Consider the following 21765-nt stretch of genomic DNA (forward strand, 5'->3'; position numbering starts at 1 on the left):
CTCTATACAGTTTCCACTGCTAGTACTGCCACCTATAGTCTGTGAGTGATTATTGCATGTTGACATCAAACACAGGTGGTGGTCACATTAATATGAGTTGACCATGTAACTTACAGAGGCACAGCTTATCACCACCCGTGAACAGTATGCATTGATTGGTGGGTGTCTTGCTTTATTATTTGATATCAGTTGAAGGAGTGAACATTTGGAAGGGGAGTGAGGGCAGTTCTTAATTGACTTGTCTGGTGGAAATGTTGGTGACATTACTTTGCTAAGAGTTGAGTCTGCGTATAAAGTCAGACCAGAGGAGCAGAAATAGAACTGATGCCTTCAATGGATGAATTGTTTATGTGAATTGAAATGTGTAAGCGGTTGTGCGATAAATGTGAGTACAACCATGAAGATAAGGGAATAACCCACCAAATGTATATCTACCTTGTGAAACTTCCTGGCAGATTAAAACTGTGTGCCGCACTGAGACTCGAACTCGGGACCTTTGCCTTATATCTACTGTAGTTCATCAACAACTGCAATCTGTAGTACAAAGGCTCCCGTCCTATATTAAAGACAGTAACCATTTCCTAAGATTGTTTGAAATCCAAGTCCGTCCCACTCCCATCACACATTTTACGTGTCAGCATTGATGCTACCTCCCTCTGCACTAACAGTCCCATTGTACATGGTCTGTCTGCTGCTGAACATAACCTCAGCCAGTGCCCACCTGATTCCAGACCTATGGCGTCCTTCTTGCTCTTCCTTCTTCAATTTTATACTTACCAACACCTGCTTTACCTTTGAGGGGCAGACTTACAAACAGATAAGGGGCATAGCCATGGGAACCAGGATGGCTTTGTCGTGTGCCAACCTTTTTGTGGGTCGCTTGGAAGGAGCCTTTCTGGGATCCATAAGCAGTCAGTCCCTGCTTTAGTTTAGATACCTTGATGACATCTGTGCCGTATGAGTCATGATGAGGCTGACCTGTTAAATTGGGATCTCTTAACGGGTTCTTCCAATTAAATTTCCCATGGTCCAATTCTGAATATCATGCCACTTTCCTTGATGTTGACTTCATCCTGACTGAGGATCAACTACACACTTCTCTTCATATTAAACCTACTAACAAACAACAGTACTTACATTTTGACAGTTTCCATCCTTTCCATGTCAAACAATCCTTCCTGTACAGCCTTGGCATTTGAGGCAAATGTATTTGTTGAGGTGCAAACTATATGCAGCAATACACCATTATTCTCATCTCTGCCTGTACTGGTCATAATTACCCTGCCAGTCTAGTTTAAAAGCAGATTTCCCAGACCATCACATCCAATTCATGTATTGCTGATCCCTCCAAAAAACAATTTTGGAGTACACCTCTTGTCACTCAGTTTTATCCTTGTCTTGAGTGTATTAATCAGCTACTTAGACAAGGCTATGACTTTCTAAAATTGTGCCCTGAAATCAGTCCCACTGTGTCAGACATTTTGCCTTCCTCACCAAGAATAGATTTTTCCCCCCCACCCACCCTCAAGAAAATCAAAAGGAGAGCCAAGTGTGAAACAATATGTGTCCTGTACCAGCTTTTATGTAAACACTGTTTGGCCTCTTACATTGTCATGACTACCACCAAGATAATGGGCATAGACAAAAGATGTATATGGGCAGCACACACTATCCTGTTGCAGAGCATGCTGTACAACATGATAGTCAAGATCTTGGTGCTTGTTTCACCACACACGCCATCTGGATTCTTCCTCCAGACACCAGTTTCTCATACTCGGCAGGTGGGAACTGGCGTTACATGTCCTTGGATGTCGCCATCCACTCTACTGGCCGTAGTTTACGTTAATTTGTTCCGTCTCAGCATTTATTCTTAGCAGTAACAATTCCTTTCTTCCCTATTCTTTAATTTTCTATATCTTGTACTTTCTGACCTGTCTCTTTCTCTCCTCCCCAGCTCTACCACATACAGTGCACTTAGCTTTAAACTCTTAAAACTCGTGCATGATGTTTTGTCAGTAATCACTGTCTTGTGTATCACCGTATGTTCTACCTTTTAAGCTCTCAGGTTTTGAAACCTCATTTGGTGCAGTCCCCTACAATCAGTCTTTCCATCCCATCCCATCCCATCCCATCCCGTGACTTGGGGTTCTGGGCGACTCTTCCGAACTCTGCTCATTTCCTAAATCTCACCAGTCCTTTTCCTTCAGCCTTCGTCCTTCCCCCTCAGCCCTTCCGCCAGAAGGGGCCAGTACCTTTATGTGTGCTTTCTCCTGTTGCTGCTTGCTGAGTAGATTTTTTGTCAAGCCAGTTACATTATATTTTCAAAAATTCATTATTTTCATTGATAAGTTTAATAATTTTGATATTCTGGGGCAATTCCTTGGTGAGAAAGATAGCATTTATTTTACAGAACTTTGTAGTAAACGTGACTTATGGTGTCCATTGTAGAGCTCTTGTAGATACTTCTATAAACAGTTGGATATATTGACAACAGGTGCAATGTACATTTACTCCATTGTGAAGTTTGTTGTTAGCTATGAATTAAAAGTCAAATTCAATAACATTTTTAAATATAATATCGCCCTGAGCTGCTGGAGTTTGAGGTCATGTGTGCACGACGTGTGCTTGCTTGTGTGTATGGATGGTGTGTGTTCCTCTGCTTCTCTTTTGCTGATGAAGGCTGCGGCCGAAAGCTTTGGGTAAGTGTCTTTTAATTGTGCCTGTCTGCAATTTCAAGTGTCGTCTTTATGGTAAGTAGCAATTTATCTTTTCCTACATTGTTAATACTAGATGGAGATAGAAGTTACAATATCCATCGCTCAATCTTAAGTGTGCCACAGAAACAAGTGAGGTATTCGACCATAAAAAATTCTGACCATGTACTCTTGGATGTGAAGAATCTAACTGATCGTAAAATTAATTTCCAACACAAACTGAATACATGGCTTAAGACTAATTTACGTAATCATCTCGATTATGTAAATGGGCGGCATATTGCCATATTTTTTGCTAAGAATGTGTGTTACTTATGTAAGCGTATTCATTCCACATCATAATGAGGAGTGCACTTATCATCCAACGGACATGCAAATAATCAGTTAACCAAAGGCATTTTTCTTAATTGTTTCATGAACCAGCGGGTAATTCAGTTGGTGGATCATGACCTGTATAAGGTATAGATGTGTGTAGGAGGTATAGATAACAATAAACATTAAAAATTGAAGTGCTGTAAGAAAAAAAAATCGGTATTAGTGAACTGGAAATGTGTTGTTTCTTAATAGATGCCAATTTTACTGAAACAAAAAAGAGAACAAATTGTGCTCTTCAGCTCTTAATGTGAACACAGTTATTCAGAACAAAATGGAGTTCATTTTGCTCTTTGCAAAATACACTTTGTGTTGTTATGTAAATACAGGGTTATTACAAATAATTGAAGCGATTTCACAGCTCTACAATAACTTTATTATTTGAGATATTTTCACAATGCTTTGCACACACATACAAAAACTCAAAAAGTTTTTTTAGGCATTCACAAATGTTCGATATGTGCCCCTTTAATGATTCGGCAGACATCAAGCCGATAATAAAGTTCCTCCCAAACTCGGCGCAGCATGTCCCCATCAAGAGTTCGAAAGCATCGTTGATGCGAGCTCGCAGTTCTGGCACGTTTCTTGGTAGAGGAGGTTTAAACACTGAATCTTTCACATAACCCCATGCGATTTCTTTCTGTGGGGTTAAGTCGGGAGAGCGTGGAGGCCATGACATGAATTGCTGATCATGATCTCCACCATGACCGATCCATCGGTTTTCCATCGGGTGTCAGGGCTTGTAGCAATTGTAAACGGTAAGGCTTCTGCTTTAGCCTTCTCCGTAAGATTTTCCAAACCGTCGGCTGTGGTACGTTTAGCTCCCTGCTTGCTTTATTCGTCTACTTCCGCGAGCTACGCGTGAAACTTGCCCGCACGCGTTCAACCGTTTCTTTGCTCACTGCAGGCCGACCCGTTGATTTCCCCTTACAGAGGCACTCAGAAGCTTTAAACTGCGCATACCATCGCCGAATGGAGTTAGCAGTTGGTGGATCTTTGTTGAACTTCGTCCTGAAGTGTCGTTGCACTCTTATGACTGACTGATGTGAGTGCATTTCAAGCACGACATACGCTTTCTTGGCTCCTGTCGCCATTTTGTCTCACTGCGCTCTCGAGCGCTCTGGCGGCAGAAACCTGAAGTGCGGCTTCAGCCGAACAAAACATTGAGTTTTTCTACGTATCTGTAGTGTGTCGTGACCGAAATCGCTTCAATCATTTGTAATAGCCCTGTATTTATTCAGAATGTTTTGTGGGGGTTCCGATTCCAGAAAAACGGACTTTTTTAAGGACAGGTTGAACTATCTTAATTTGTGAATTAAGTAAATGGTGGTGACTGCAAACCTCAGCCATATTAAGAAAATTGTCTCCAACTTCTTCCTGAATAACTCTCATACGCGCAAATTGTCATTTGGTTCTAGGCGCTTTTATCATCATTTCTGTGCCCAGACTAAAAATTATATTTTACCTATTCTGTGTGTATGCACTTCTGAAAGGGTGAACAAAAGATATTCATCTAGCAGCTGATCTGCTAAAAGAAAAAATGGTGGAGAGAAACTGCACAGTTTTAAACCTTAGAGAAGCTGTATTTTTCTACTGTAACTCTGTTTCCGCAATTTATGTTTGGTAAAGGAATCCATTATATTGTTAGCATTTGTGTTGCTCTATAGTGAAATGTCATTACTTGATTTTTGTTTTGCAGGCCACTGGAAAAGCTGATGAAATTTTGAAGCCTATAAAGCACAATCCAGAACGTGAGGCACAGTTTAATCAATTCAAGGTTGGAGGAGCAAACAAAATACGTGTTAGACCTTGGGGCCAGGCTAAGGTAAGCCATGTGTTTGTTTAAAGAAGTCATTTGTTTGTTTCTGAACCCTGTTGACCTACCCCACAGTACCGTGTGCATGTGTGTGTGTGTGTGTGTGTGTGTGTGTGTGTGTGTGTGTGTGTGTGTGTGTGTGTGTGTGGTGATAGCTTTACCTGTAGTGCAAAGGACAAACGGAAAAATTTCAAATTCAAGAACCAGTTAGAGAACAATGTGAGTAAATGATGAAAGTCTGGAGCTTTTCGTGGCCATTGTCATTGAAGGTAAAATCTGAGTTGTTAGGCCACAACATATATCTTCTACATGATCGATATTTCAACACCTCATCCGGGTTTTTTTTTTTCAGGATCTTGTGGTGTTCACAGTTAACTGAATCCTTGGATCACTTTCTTCATCATCATCATCTTCTTCTTTTTCTCTGTTCAACTAATGGTGAACACCACAAGACCCTGATGAAGATCCCACCAGAGAGGTCAAAATGTCGATTATGTAAATGAAATATAACACTACCTAATAACCTAGAAGGTTTTACCTTTAGTAAATAATTTGTTGTTATTGTTTTATAAAAGTTTTGTGGCTGGTTGTTTATATTGGGGAATTTATGTTCACATCAGCAAACTAACGTGACCATTTATGTTTAAAGCTTGCAGACTTTCACTGTTCTGACTGGTAAGAGTATTAAATGTCATCGTCCTAATTTATGTTCTGCTCTCTAATTACACTGTTTCTGCTTTTACGAAATATAACACATTTCTACGATGTAACTTTCATGTTGTTTAAATGCATATATATTTTTAAATTAATTGAAGAGGATGAATATGCCTCGGGAGGGGGGAAGGGAGGGAGGTGTGTGTGTGTGTGTGTGTGTGTGTGTGTGTGTGTGTGTGTGTGTGTGTGTGTTTTTTTGTTTGGTTTTTTTTTTTCCTGTAAAAACTAATGCTTGTGAGATTTGATAAAGAGCAAATAGTTAAAACAGTGTGCCATAGGATAAAGGTTCTGAACTCCTTCAGGTTTGTTCAACTGCACTAACGTCTGATAAAACAGTGAAATCCCACGTTTACACTTTTCAAGGTACTTTAAAAAAAAATGGTGTGAAACACGGGAAAATGTAAAATGTGGAAAATAATGTTAAGCTGTAAAAGTTACATGTAGGATACCACCTTGCACTTTATGTATATGCACATAACAGACATCAAAAGGCTTGTCAGAGACTCTTTTATTATCTAATAAAACTGCTGATGTGGGGAGTAGGAATGTTTGACTCAATTTCATATGTAATAATCGATGTTTTTGAAAGTCTGCAGCTGTCATTCATTATTTTAATAATGAAATACTGCATTAGTTACGTAGTTTTTCATGCTTAGCATGACACGTTTTGAGAATTTTTTCTCATTGTCAAGTGCAAATATGTAAATAAGTATTTTGTATATGGTGTTTGAATAAGTGTTATTCTATGAGTCGTCTTTTTGAGGTTATCAAGTACTGTGCCTCATCAGTTATGTAGAAAACCACACATACGCAAACTGTCACTCACATTGTTTGTGTAACAGTACAAAAAATACATAGCTACATAAATATTGCACTTGACAGTGAGAATAAATTCTCGAAACACGTTTTGCTCAGCATGAATAAAACACGTAACCGACATTATGTTTAAACTAAAAAACATTTGAGCAACGCAAAGTGAATGACTGTGTCAATTAGCTCTCCAAGTGGCCACGCTAAATATGGTTTGATGAAGGTGTCACGATGATCACAACAATCACGAAACTGTGTTTGTGCAGTTGAGACAGTTTGGAAATGGTTGTGATTGGTCATGATACCTTCATTCAAATGAACCTAGTTACTCACATCAGCCACCACACCAAGTAGAGCTTGGCAGTGGCGGGAGATATGGCACGAATTGTTCCAACTTTGACACGTTTACCAGTTCAAATCTGCTGAGTAGAGTGTCCTGGTGTCAAGAAACTTAACCACATAATATTTATAAACACTACTGGACGGCCAACATAATGCCAGAGTCATTTTTTCTCCACAAACATCTTTTTTGTAATGCGTAAATCACAGGAAAATTATAAATATATTGAGGCAAAATCAGGTGCAAATTAACATTGTGGGCATAGGAAATTTGGTGGAACTGATAAAAAATGTCGCAAATGGTGGGAAAGCATTGAGTCCGGGAATGTAAAAGCGAGGTTATACTATGTTAAGTGGGATGTCCTTATCACTGGAATTTTTCCATTTGAGTAGAAATGTTTTACAGAAGTTATTTTACCTTAAGGACTAGAAATGGTACAGACATTCTCTTCATAGCACCTACTTCTTCAAGCACTTCATCCATAAGTTCACTGGGCACATCACCCTTTGCTAAACCCTTTTTGGCTCCCTCACCTGTTCATAGTGTAGGCCTAGCCAATGTAATAGTTCCATCCATACAGCAAGATGATGTCTTGGATTCAAGGACAGAATTGCATGCCATACGTCAAAAGCAGCCTTTCAAAGACAAGTCCATTTTCACTCCTAGAAGTCTTGTAGATTTGTTACACAAAACTGTTCAAAGTGCCACAAAATCAAGTTTCACTCACACTGCAAGAAAAGTCAGTCTTCATTTGAGACAGCTTTATTTTGGAGAAGTGTTAATAAATGAAACAATTGTCTGTTGGCTGAAGGAAGCCAAACAGAAGAAATAGGGAAAAAAGGGGTACAAGGCCAGCAAGAAGAGAAATGAAGATCAGGAGCAATTGCAGTGCACGATGACTATGAACTTATGACCAGGATCAGATTATTCTGTCCCAACTCAATCTTCAATTAAAGCTGGAGCATATGTACCAGTCAGTTAGTTCTCAAAATGGAAATCTGTCAGCTACTGTGGTGTGAGAGGTGAAGCACCAGGAAATCAAAGTTATGGTCTGCAAATCTGTGGACAGAATTGAGCACAGCCAGAGGATGTGTTTGATGTTCATAGGAACAACATTTTAGCAATTTTGCTGGAAGTAGCTCTCCAAAAATGAGGATACTGAATGAAATACTTTTCTCAAAACTCCATTGATGTCTCTGAGGCTTAGCCATATATATTTGTGTTTATGTGAACTGACAAGGAACATGTTACCTACTTCTTCAATTTTAATATTATTTGATAGATTCTTTACATAACTTGCTTATTTTGTGATTTTCCTACACATTGATTGGGGATAGCTGTAAACACTTTTACAATCACTCAGAAAAATGTTTATGGTTTACTGTTATCTCTGCTGACAAACTGTTACCCAGTCCACACTTTGAGATTGCAGTTTCCGTTTACACCTGACCTAAAAAGGTAAACATAAACGCATGGGTAAGTGTGAACTTGATGTCAGGTAGAATCCATATATTAATTAATCCAGGAGCAGAGTTTGTATTTTAGTCATATTAGGTTGTAAAATTACAAAAATAACTGATTTAAATTAAGCAAGCTAGTAACTGCTGAAAGTCACAGTCAGAACTTTTTAGACTGTTTCCAATTATCCCACTTGACCGACCCTGTTACCGTATTTGCTCGAATCTAAGCCGCACTTTTTTTCTGGTTTTTGTAATCCAAAAAACCGCCTGCGGCTGAGAATCGAGTGCAGAGTAAGCGGAAGTTCTGTAAAATGTTGGTAGGTGCCACCACAATTAAGTTCTGCCTTCGAATATATGTAGCGCTACAGAGGCATGCTTTGCAGGCACAAAGATAAATACTGGCACCAAAACCTCTGCGTCAGTAAATAAATTAAAAAAAAAAAAAAAGGTGGAAGACGAGATTTTTTTTTCTCCGCCCCAAGTTTCGACCACTGCATTTTCATACATTATCCAACGAAGTAAATACAAATTCCGTATTGTTCATCTTCGAATGTAGCAGCCTTTCAATGTACTACGAAAATACGGCTGGCAAGACTGTTTGTGATGTTTGTCAATCTTGGCCAACACTATGTTCTGAATTTTTTCCTACTTGTGGCGAGATGGTTGCTAATAGGAACTTTTATGAATTGTGAATCACATGCAGTATTCTCTTCACCATAAGAATAATACGAATATAAACATTTTGCCATGTATTCTTTTGTGTTTGCTGCTATCTCATTTAAATCCTGTCTGCCTAATAAACTACGAAACTAGAGTGAGAAGAATATACATATCATGCCATGTTTATATTCGTATTATTCTTATGCTGAAAAGTGATACAGTCAGAAATGAAGCACGACAACGGACTAGATTTTGAAATCTAAGATGACTCTAATTTCTGTGCAGAATGTAATGTACTAAAGAGGCGTCTGCAAAGATTTTCAAATGGACAAAAGTTTTCGCTAAACTCTCCTTCACAACATCTTCTATCACACGCAGCCTATTATTTGGTTCTTGTTGATTATTCTCAAAGAAAGCAGCAGTGTAAGTAACAACGAATAGCCGTCTCTTGTCATTGTTTCGCTAATGAGACGATCCCCCCCCCCCCCCCCCCCCTCTTTTTTGTCCTTCTTCTTCTCTCTCTCTCTCTCTCTCTCTCTCTCTCTCTCTCTCTCTCTCTCTCTCTCTCTCTCTCTCTCTCTCTTTTTTTAAAAAAAAAGCGGCGGTAGCACGCACAAAAGTAAGCCATGCCGCGAGTGGTGACAGGTTGTAAACACTAATTATCAAAATGCAACAAACAATGCATGACACAGTACAATAATGCATTTTCAGCTTAGAGTGATGTAAACACCTATAACAAAGAGAAGGGCACGTATCAGATCAAAGAAAAATAAGCAGTCAATTCAAACCAGACGAAGCTCGTGAAAAAGGAAGGGTACCCGTATAAATACGGACGGAGCGCCTGACGCATAGCAATGGCTACCTGGTAAAGCTTAACTGCTAAGCTTACGACTCGAACCAAACTACTGTAACTGTATCGTCATTCATTCGACCTAAATTGTGTCTCATATTACAATGGACCAACTTTGTTTCGATTTGGAGGTGCGGCCTAAAACTTTTCTCTCCCTTTGAATTTCGAGTCTCAAATTTCAGGTGCGGATTAGATTCGGGAAATATTTTTTCCCTTGATTTCGAGTCTCATTTTTCAGGTGCAGCTTAGATTTGAGTGCAGCTTAGATTCGAGTAAATACGGTACGTACTGACTTCCACCTAACGATACCTCAGTCTGCACACACCTTGTTCATTGTCTTTATAAAATTATTTTCTTTAAGGACAATTACTGCTGCTTATAATGTGCATGCAATTGTTAATCTTAAATGCTTACGCGATTTGAACCCAACGCAACTTCCTTCACAACTTCTTATTCGTTACATTTTACTGGAATTACTCAATTAATTTTGTAATCACACCTCCACTTTTTACCTTCCATTCACAATTATCTTACTTCTAGTGAGTTTTCTACATAACTATGTTTCAGTGTCAGTTCTCACTGCTTACTCTTGTGTAACACTTCTGTACTTGACGCCTGGCTCCTATTTTCTGAATCATACTGACTACATGAAAATGGAGTGTGACACATACAGAACTAGCATTGTCAACATGACAATACACAATGAATGTTCATCTGGCAAAAACTGGGCACTCTGATTGTTGTGGTATCCTTACAGTACATTATTACACAAACTCCCTTTAGGCCTTTTTCTGTGTAAATCATTAATAAATTTCAGTCCATATTGCAACTCTTCATTTTTTACAACTGCTCTGGAGATAAATTTCCATCTTTTTTTTCTTGTCGTGTTCAGACCCATACAAAACTACAGTATGAACACTACGTTTGCTGTCCCTTCAGTTGATGCAATGTGTGTAATTGTGGATTCTGATTGAATCTCTTTAGGTGAAATTATTATTAGTGACATGTCTTTAACATTTTACCTGTATTATTAACACAGAGAAGTAGTTCCACAGTGTGCAGACAAATATCCAACATGAGAAAAATGGAATTTTGACAACCAATGAGAAGTCATTGTACACCAGTGATATGTGTTGTATTTGAAGACTATGATGCAAGGTGTGTTAAATGTGCAGTTGCTGAAGTATAGCAGGTTAGCCCAAATCTTTATGGTGTGCAGTGCTCTTGGTATTTTTATCCATTTTTAACGCAATTTGAAGTTATTTTTTCCTCAGCATTGATGAATTTTCAGTTTCTGTATCAGAAAAAGTAACTAGATTACATTCTATTAACCTATTATTTTGTGATTTGCCTCAATGGCTTTCTTATGCTCTCCACATGGGAGGCTATAAAGAGTACAGGGTTCATCATCATTGAAAATTGAGTAGTCATAGCACAGCCAACTGCAAAACATTTAAATAAGATAATTTTTCTTTTTTGTTTCAGGCACTACTACAATTAGTAATTAATTAGCAGCAGACATTCACCACTCACTCTCTCATACCCTCCCCAACATTTCACTGCAGCTTTAGTCCATAAGTGTTGTTTGATCCATAACGTTACATGATACATGTTCTTAACAGTAACATGTTTTGAACTTTTTCAGAAGTCACTTTTTGAAGGACTGGATGATGATTCTGGAAACTTGTCATTCACACTTCGACCATCACCAAAAAGATTGTTGCTGAGTGAGAAATTGCTTGAGACACAAGTGACGTCCACAACAGAGCATGGACCTCTTTTTGACAGATCAGGAAATGATAATGTTGGTAACAGATCAGACAGACATTCTGATGTTGGCTCACCTATTATCACTGCGGGAAATCGTGGTAGTTCCAGTTCAGACAAGGAAAATGTACCCCGGTAATTATAATTTTTAATTTTAATTAAAGCTTATGCACTTAAAGCATATACAGGTAAGTAGCTATCATTTCCGCAGTCCATGAGTGATCACTCATCTAAATTCTGCAAACGTTGTTACACAAAACAAACCTAGTTTGGAATGTACCATCTAGTTGCTCAAGTGCTATTATTTTTCTGAAGCTATGCTCTGAAAGGAGGCCTTTTCACCTGATATACACTCCTGGAAATGGAAAAAAGAACACATTGACACCGGTGTGTCAGACCCACCATACTTGCTCCGGACACTGCGAGAGGGCTCTACAAGCAATGATCACACGCACGGCACAGCGGACACACCAGGAACCGCGGTGTTGGCCGTCGAATGGCGCTAGCTGCGCAGCATTTGTGCACCGCCGCCGTCAGTGTCAGCCAGTTTGCCGTGGCATACGGAGCTCCATCGCAGTCTTTAACACTGGTAGCATGCCGCGACAGCGTGGACGTGAACCGTATGTGCAGTTGACGGACTTTGAGCGAGGGCGTATAGTGGGCATGCGGGAGGCCGGGTGGACGTACCGCCGAATTGCTCAACACGTGGGGCGTGAGGTCTCCACAGTACATCGATGTTGTCGCCAGTGGTCGGCGGAAGGTGCACGTGCCCGTCGACCTGGGACCGGACCGCAGCGACGCACGGATGCACGCCAAGACCGTAGGATCCTACGCAGTGCCGTAGGGGACCGCACCGCCACTTCCCAGCAAATTAGGGACACTGTTGCTCCTGGGGTATCGGCGAGGAACATTTGCAACTGTCTCCATGAAGCTGGGCTACGGTCCCGCACACCGTTAGGCCGTCTTCCGCTCACGCCCCAACATCGTGCAGCCCGCCTCCAGTGGTGTCGCGACAGGCGTGAATGGAGGGACGAATGGAGACGTGTCGTCTTCAGCGATGAGAGTCGCTTCTGCCTTGGTGCCAATGATGGTCGTATGCGTGTTTGGTGCCGTGCAGGTGAGCGCCACAATCAGGACTGCATACGACCGAGGCGCACAGGGCCAACACCCGGCATCATGGTGTGGGGAGCGATCTCCTACACTGGTCCTACACCACTGGTGAACGTCGAGGGGACACTGAATAGTGCACGGTACATCCAAACCGTCATCGAACCCATCGTTCTACCATTCCTAGACCGGCAAGGGACCTTGCTGTTCCAACAGGACAATGCACGTCCGCATGTATCCCGTGCCACCCAACGTGCTCTAGAAGGTGTAAGTCAACTACCCTGGCCAGCAAGATCTCCGGATCTGTCCCCCATTGATCATGTTTGGGACTGGATGAAGCGTCGTCTCACGCGGTCTGCACGTCCAGCACGAACGCTGGTCCAACTGAGGCGCCAGGTGGAAATGGCATGGCAAGCCGTTCCACAGGACTACATCCAGCATCTCTACGATCGTCTCCATGGGAGAATAGCAGCCTGCATTGCTGCGAAAGGTGGATATACACTGTACTAGTGCCGACATTGTGCATGGTCTGTTGCCTGTGTCTATGTGCCTGTGGTTCTGTCAGTGTGATCATGTGATGTATCTGACCCCAGGAATGTGTCAATAAAGTTTCCCCTTCCTGGGACAATGAATTCACGGTGTTCTTATTTCAATTTCCAGGAGTGTAATTCTGGAACTGGCGAGAGTCACTTTTCATCACCTTTCCAGGTTGGACAATATTGACCAGATTCTATACCATTAATGATAATCCTTTCTTCCAAATTTGATTTGCATTTTCTTGCCAGGTGTTGCAAAACTTGTTATAAGCACCCTACTGCTGCAGTCCCACCAGTGGTAAACTGTTTCATCTCCTGTGAGGCAATCCACAAACAACTGTGTTCTTGGATCTCACAGTAACCCCACAAGCTCAATATTCAGAAGAAACAACCAAATATTTGTGATAACAAAGATGATAATTCCACACCTGTACCATCAGGATGATGGCGATGATTAAAAATAATGATGCTATAGACAGGCTTAGTAAACTAATGTAAACCTTTTCTTTTGGTTTATTTTGTTTCTCTTTGCATTATCGAAATGTTCACAATCAATAAATGGTACAAAATTTACAATAGGTGCAATGTTAACCTTTTAGACATATCCTTTACATCAATAAAAGTTTATAATTTTAGCTAGTCAGAATGTGTTAAAAAATATAAAAAATACGGGGTCATCTTATATGCAGAATATAATAAGGCAAAGATGGTAGTAAGGATGGAGGGTCATGGTTTTTGCTGTTATTTCATAATAATCTGTTGAAAAGTCTGGAATTAGTTGTGGCTCAGAACTTTGTAGATGGAAACTTGCTTTAGAGTGAGTGCTTGCTTGTTGTCACCCATCTGGGCTCAACATGCATTCATATCTCCTATTTTGGACACCTAGTGATTGCGACAGGCAAGGTTTTGTCGCTCGTGACATTGAGTTTAATTTGCTTATAAAGTTTGTTTGATTTGTTTAATCTGCATATTTAAACACTGCTGCCAGGTGAGAATGATAATGGTAAACCAAATTGCTGGTTACTAGACTAGATACAGAATTATTGGTGCATGCGCTGAGCAGTGAACTGAATCAAGACACAATCTGATTGTTTTGTTTCCAAAATTATTTACTTGGACTTTTGTGAAATTTTTATTTATTTATTTATTTTTTAATTGTGATTCATGCTATCTCCCAAATCATCTGCAACATGATCTTTCTCATTGTCATGAGAACTCGTCAATTTCATGTCACCTGGATGCTATTGAGCCTGCAGAAATTTCCCATGGAAAAGATCCTCGAAAAGGACAAAATACACGTTTCCAGCGTATGCACACATGTAGTGAAGAATGCTAAGATCACATTTCTCATGGTATAATTCAGAAATGCTTTAACTAGTAGATCTTATAAAAGAACAAAGAAGATGTGTATTAATAAAATTATGCAGGCCAGGTTGTAACTTTCAGGAAGGCCAACAGTGCCCAAGTTTTTCAGATGATGTACCCAAAGTGTTAACGGCGAAAGCAAGGAGAATTGCTGAGGCACAAAATTTCTAGCTTTATTGTAATATGTGCTTCTAAATTATTGGCATTCCTCAGTTTGGAATGAAAGTAGTACAAACAACTGATACGTCTTCATAATTTTCTAGGCCTTTGCGATAATGGATTCACTGCAACTGAAAGTTTGTGAAGCACTTGTAAAGGATGATTTTTGAAATTCTGTGTACGGAGTCCTCAATTAGAAATCCAGATAATATGATAATAACAAGACCAAATATGTTGGTTTACACCTACTGTGTGAGGAATTCTCATGGTGCTGACTACAGCAATCTAGATCTAAATCTTGTCAATGGTACTTTGTACGACAGTACTAAAAGACCCTCCTATTCGGGTTGTATTGTCCCATCTTCTTCACTATGATGAGCATTGAAAGTAGCCCCACCAATGGAGCTGTATGATCATCAAACAGACCTTCAGTTAAAAAGCTAGAAGCTCCAACATCGATCTGTGCCTCAGGCCTGTAGTAGGACTTGGTACAGGGGACGTGGATGACGATCCTGTGCTTTGCCTTCTTAATGAAGGATCATATCATAATGCTTCACTTCTTATGCGACACCCAATGAACAACAAAGGTAGTTACGATACAGCCCAAAGTAGCCTTTCTCTTGTATGTCCAGGTACCATATGCGAGCTAGGTGTTCCTCATGCCTGAGAAATTTTGTTACATGTGCTTATTGGAATAGCTTGGTCAGTCTGGACCTCTAATCTTTCCCAGTCTGACTACTTGTGATTCCTGCAAGAGCTGTTGGTACCTCTGTACAGCAACGGGAGTGGCTAATGTGTGTTGGGGAGCAATCTCATTCAAGGTACAGTGTTGAGCTTTATCCCCTAGGTAGACTATAATTGTCCACAGTCGACTGGCACGAATAGGACCATTGTTATGGTTGACATTTTGCAGCGTAGTAGTCATCAGACATAACAGTAGCATACAGTGTGTCCAGGGCGCCAACATTTGAAACATACCGGAATGTATTTCTGGCTGCCATAAACTGCTCTATATCTTTTCTTTCTACATGCATATGAACAACAATGTAGGAAAAGATAGATTGTCCCTGACCGTAAATATGACATGTTAAGTGCAGACAGCCATGATTAAAATACACTTACACAAAGCTTTCAACCACAGCCTTCATCAGAAAAAGAAATGCACACCATTCATACACACAAGCAAGAACACCTCACGCGCTCATGACTGCCAACTCTGGCAGCTACTGCCAACTCTGGCAGCTCAGGCCAGAATGCTAGAATATTAGCCCGACCTGCTATAGTTTGCAGTTTTGTGTGTGTGTGTGTGTGTGTGTGTGTGTGTGTGTGTGTGTGTGTGTGTGTGTTTTTGCGTGCTTATTTGTATGAATGGAGTGTGTTTCTCTTTTTATGATGAAGGCTGTGGCCGAAAGCTTTGTGTAAGGGTCTTTTAATTTGCCTGTCTACAATTAAACGTGTCACCTTTACGGTAAGTAGCAATCAATCTTTTCCTATATTGTTCATATTCCTACCTGGGGTTTATATTACATGGCATACGAGAGAGGTAAGGGTGTGGTGATCTTCCACAAATGGCATGGGACCACATTTAGTGAAGGTTGCCGGATGTGCAGTTGACTTCTACTGTTTTGGTATCAATTGGTCTCCTGAATATACGGACATTAGAAATGATGTACTGCTTGCATTCCATTTAGTGTCTATGTAGAAGATAGCTTTTATGTTGCATAATTGGAGCCATGGTGCTTAGATGGTTTCAGGTGCCTGGTGTCTCAAGTACCACCAGTGTTGTCATAATTATGATCAAGCCCAAATCCAAAAGCAGCGGGCATTTAGCTCTGAAAGCACGTTTATTTCATACATCAACTAGCAGACAGAGTAGAAGTACATTCTGACCAAGTGTGCTGTTATTTATACAGATATTAATAATTCCACAATATGTAAACATTAAAGACATAAGAAATTTTGAGAACCTTCTAGAAGTGATAAATTCTAAATAACATATTTCTGGTGGTGATTAGATCTGAAATGGTGTCACATATCATGCCAGCCACTGACACTAACTGTTACTCCACCTTGCATGCTACACAGCTTGTGGCATGATCTTAAACTGGTATCTTTAAACAAAGAGTTGAGCATGTTATATATGGCAGATATTGGACGTTGTGTGTTTGAAAACTGATGAAAGTAAAGGACCTGACACTGTTCATGCAAAATTGAGTTGGGGTGTCATGTATGAGGACGTAACAAGGGTTGGTGAGTGTACTGCTGAGGACAGCTGTATCTGTATCTACTCCTTTGGCATGTAGGCTTTGGTGTGTATAGGGACAACTTAGACCATCATACTATGGTAAACAATTTAGTAGCAAAGGTGGCAGTTCTCAAATAGTGGAGATGGTGTTGTTTACTGCCACAGAAACAAAACAAGATTGTTTATTCACCTGGTGTATTGTAGCTGTACAGGTGTGTGTGCATATAGGAAGACAAATTCAGAATGGCTATCATTGAATTTTTCTCTGCTGATCTGTTGTATTGACTAATATATTCTTGCACGGTGTTGTACTCACTTCCACGATGCACTTCATGCCACCCACAAGTCTATAGTGTCCTATTCTGTTGCACTGACTAAATCAGTGATTTAGCATCAGGTTCATACAGGGTGTTTCAAAAATGACCGGTATATTTGAAACGGCAATAAAAACTAAACGAGCAGCGATAGAAATACACCGTTTGTTGCAATATGCTTGGGACAACAGTACATTTTCAGGCAGACAAACTTTCGAAATTACAGTAGCTACAATTTTCAACAACAGATGGCGCTGCGGTTTGGGAAACTCTATAGTACGATATTTTCCACATATCCACCATGTGTAGCAATAATATGGCGTAGTCTCTGAATGAAATTACGCGAAACCTTTGACAACGTGTCTGGCGGAATGGCTTCACATGCAGATGAGATGTACTGCTTCAGCTGTTCAATTGTTTCTGGATTCTGGCGGTACACCTGGTCTTTAAAGTGTCCCCACAGAAAGAAGTCACAGGGGTTCATGTCTGGCGAATAGGGAGGCCAATCCACGCCGCCTCCTGTATGTTTCGGATAGCCCAAAGCAATCACACGATCATCGAAATATTCATTCAGGAAATTAAAGACGTCGGCCGTGCGATGTGGCCGGGCACCATCTTGCATAAACCACGAGGTGTTCGCAGTGTCGTCTAAGGCAGTTTGTACCGCCACAAATTCACGAAGAATGTCCAGATAGCGTGATGCAGTAATCGTTTCGGATCTGAAAAATGGGCCAATGATTCCTTTGGAAGAAGTGGCGGCCCAGACCAGTACTTTTTGAGGATGCAGGGACGATGGGACTGCAACATGGGGCTTTTCGGTTCCCCATATGCGCCAGTTCTGTTTATTGACGAAGCCGTCCAGGTAAAAATAAGCTTCGTCAGTAAACCAAATGCTGCCCACATGCATATCGCCGTCATCAATCCTGTGCACTATATCATTAGCGAATGTCTCTCGTGCAGCAATGGTAGCAGCACAGAGGGGTTGCCGAGTTTGAATTTTGTATGGATAGAGGTGTAAACTCTGGCGCATGAGACGATACGTGGACGTTGGCGTCATTTGGACCGCAGCTGCAACACGGCGAACGGAAACCCGAGGCCGCTGTTGGATCACCTGCTGCACTAGCTGCGCGTTGCCCTCTGTGGTTGCCGTACGTGGTCGCCCTACCTTTCCAGCACGTTCATCCGTCACGTTCCCAGTCCGTTGAAATTTCTCAAACAGATCCTTTATTGTATTGCTTTTCAGTCCTTTGGTTACATTAAACCTCCGTTGAAAACTTCGTCTTGTTGCAACAACACTGTGTTCCAGGTGGTGGAATTCCAACACCAGAAAAATCCTCTGTTCTAAGGAATAAACCATGTTGTCTACAGCACACTTGCACGTTGTGAACAGCACACGCTTACAGCAGAAAGACGACGTACAGAATGGCGCACCCACAGACTGCGTTGTCTTCTATATCTTTCACATCACTTGCAGCGCCATCTGTTGTTGAAAATTGTAACTACTGTAATTTCGAAAGTTTGTCCGCCTGAAAATGTACTGTTGTCCCAAGCATATTGCAACAAACGGTGTATTTCTATCACTGCTCGTTTAGTTTTTATTGCCGTTTCAAATATACCGGTCATTTTTGAAACACCCTGTGTATCAGAAAACTGACTTTAAATGGTGTAATTGTTAAGTGATAGAGAACAAAGAAATCCTGGGGTTTGCTTAATGTTAGAATAGCAGCAATTTTGTTTTAGTTGACTATGCACCCTGCAGGCAGTAGTAATATTGTAATACAGACCTAGCCAACATTTGCACTCGTGGCGCACAATTGTGCCATGGCAGCACAGCTGCATCTTGGCATCATTCTGACTTCACTGTTCTGGAGACAGTGGGACTATTTCTAGGAGAGACATGTTACAGCTCATATTTGTAACTGGGTTTTACTGTTGTGTTAATCTTTCTGGCAAAGCAATAAACCTATCTCTTAACTGACTAAATATATTTGCTAATGGTAATATGATGAGCAGAACCAGAAAATTTGTTTGTTAGACAAAACACTTTACATACAGACATCCGACATTGAGACAGGATGTTGAAAAGTGTACATAATTTAGAAAATCAACCAGATAAGGCCAGAGCAGGGTAGGAGACCATAGGATGTTGAAAAGTAGAGGACATCGAAATAAGCAAAATTTACTGGATATCCCTGGATTGGAAATGCAACATTATGGAGCTATGACCATAAAACAGAAGCCAATAGTGGCAAGCATATGGAAGTATGTGCATTTAAACCAGGGCTTCACAACATAGGTGCTCGCAGAGCAAGCGGAGAGTGGAGAAAGTCACGTGGGGCACATAACAGCTGCCGCCAGTCAATGTAAATCCGCGGCTACCTGCAGGGATATCACTCACGAATTATTACTGCGACAAATAAAACAAATAAAGGAGAATGTACACATGCCACATAATTTTATTAGCTTAGTGTATGCCTCTACATTCGCATTAATTTGTGAACTGTTACACAATAAAAGGTGTCATTGAAGTGTGGGATTCTCGGTTATCTTGTACTTTTGCCCTTTACAATTGCGTCTATGTTCGGAGTAATTGTTCTTGTGCATTTTAGGCGCAGCGTGCAGTTTAAATTTCGATCAGACAATGCGTTTCTCAGGCGCATCTTGTTACATTTCATTGCAGAGAACAGTTGTTCACAAACATATGTGGAACCGAACATTGATATTATTGTAGCTGCCAGTTTGTGCAAACGAGGAAATCTATCCCGAGGGAAGTGTCTGTAGAATTCCAAAATGTTTTTCTTGTTCTGAAATTTGTCTCTGTATTCTCTGTCACACTACAGGTCAATAATTTCTTGCTGCAGCTCAGGACGAATCTCTTAAATATTCGCTGACTATGGAGAGAACAGATCAAAATCACTGTCTAGTGCTGCCAGATCTTGAAAGCGCTGATCAGCTAAACTATGTGAATAATGTTCACAGTCTTTGTGAACATCTTGCATGGATGATAATTTAGGAAAATGAGCTAGGTTTCCTGTTTCCTGCTGACTCACCCAAAGTGTCAATTTCATTTTAAAAACTCTTATTCGATCTATGAAATGAGTAATTAGCAGATCTTTATCTTGTAGTAAAATGTTCAAAGCATTCAGATGGCTAGTTAAATCTGCTAAGAACACGAGATCACATTCAAACGTGCGCGCGCATTTCCCCTCCCTTCCCTCCCTCCCTACTCCGCGACCTTGCACCTGCTCGCGAGCATGTGCCTGAGCAGACGCGAGTACTCGCGCTCAAAACCGGCCAGTTGTTAAGCCCTGATTTAAACCAACTTACCCAGCTAATAACTGTTGGTAATGATGACAGTTGTTTCAGCTAAATAGTCAAAGCCAGGCAATCTTTGAATTCCCATCTAGGCTGATTGTTAGGTGCAAATTTTCTGTGATAAAGCTCAATTATTAAATCAACTACACTATTATCTTATTAATAGAATTAGCTTTACTTTGGGAACAGCACTGTGGTAAGACAGTACACACGATACTGTAAAGAGCAATATTGTTAATAATTAAATGACCACTGTTTAAATGAACTTCTATGCTAACAAGTATAGTACATCAATAAGTGTGAAGAAAGACAGTAGTAAAAAAAAAAAAATAATTTAAACCATCATTGACAAATGCTCAAAATTGCATCACAAAATTGTCATTGTTGAAGAAATGATTGGCACACCCCGTTGAAAATTGCTGGCATGTTGCAAATGATTATCATGACCTCAAAAATTTTTGCAGCCAGCTCTTCATGTGTGTTGTTGACCCATACCTGGTAGATGTGGATTTTCAAAAAAAAAAACTCACAATGGAACCTCCCCATCGCATCCTGTGAGATTTAATGGTAAGATGACCCATTGAATAGCTCATCTAAAGCTGAACACAGGTAAAGCATGAAAACAGGAAGAAGGTGTACTGAACTACAAAAAAGCAAAATACAGACAATGGACGATCCAAGCTTAAGCAGTGCAACATTGAGGAGATGGTGTTGGACTATGAAGCAGTCGAGCCAGGTTCTAAATACCTTGTGCCACTTATTTTTATTATTATTTTTTTAAAACTTTATTAACTGTTCGTCCAGTCATTGACATGTTTGATCTCCTTCTGTAGTCTTGGCAGTTGTCATACTATACAATGGTAATAAAGTATAATTCATGTGGTAAGAAGACATTACTGTCGCAAGTAAATGTGATGAATAGTAAGAGCAGGTGAGATACCACATAGATGTCTCTCAGAAATGAAAACAACAAATAAACGGATGCAAACTGTGTTACAGCAAAGGAATTCAAGAGCTAAATCTTCCAAAATGGAATGCAACTTCAAAAACATTAAAAACATATGTTTTGACGGAGCATAGAGGAACTATATGATTTTGAAGCTGTTAAATTCATTGTTGCAGCTTATGTAACAAATTATTTTGTATTCATCATTTCCTTGAGAGTGACCACATTCACATTTGTCTGAACACCTAAACCAGGTGAGGAGACATATCTCACTC

General features: G+C 40.4%; 1 protein-coding gene across 2 annotated transcripts in view; it reads left to right on the forward strand.

Annotated features, from left to right (window-relative positions):
* LOC124788078 (nuclear pore complex protein Nup98-Nup96) overlaps window positions 1–21765 on the forward strand; it is a 135068-nt gene that overhangs the window by 83594 nt on the left and 29709 nt on the right. For both annotated transcript variants that reach the window (XM_047255174.1, XM_047255172.1), the window contains 2 exons: window positions 4786–4911; window positions 11382–11638. In XM_047255174.1, coding sequence (XP_047111130.1) covers window positions 4786–4911; window positions 11382–11638 — 383 coding nt within the window. The remainder of the gene's footprint in view (window positions 1–4785; window positions 4912–11381; window positions 11639–21765) is intronic.

The sequence above is a fragment of the Schistocerca piceifrons genome, chromosome 3 (genome assembly GCF_021461385.2).
Source record: "Schistocerca piceifrons isolate TAMUIC-IGC-003096 chromosome 3, iqSchPice1.1, whole genome shotgun sequence".
In the NCBI taxonomy this organism is placed as follows: Eukaryota; Metazoa; Arthropoda; class Insecta; order Orthoptera; family Acrididae; genus Schistocerca; species Schistocerca piceifrons.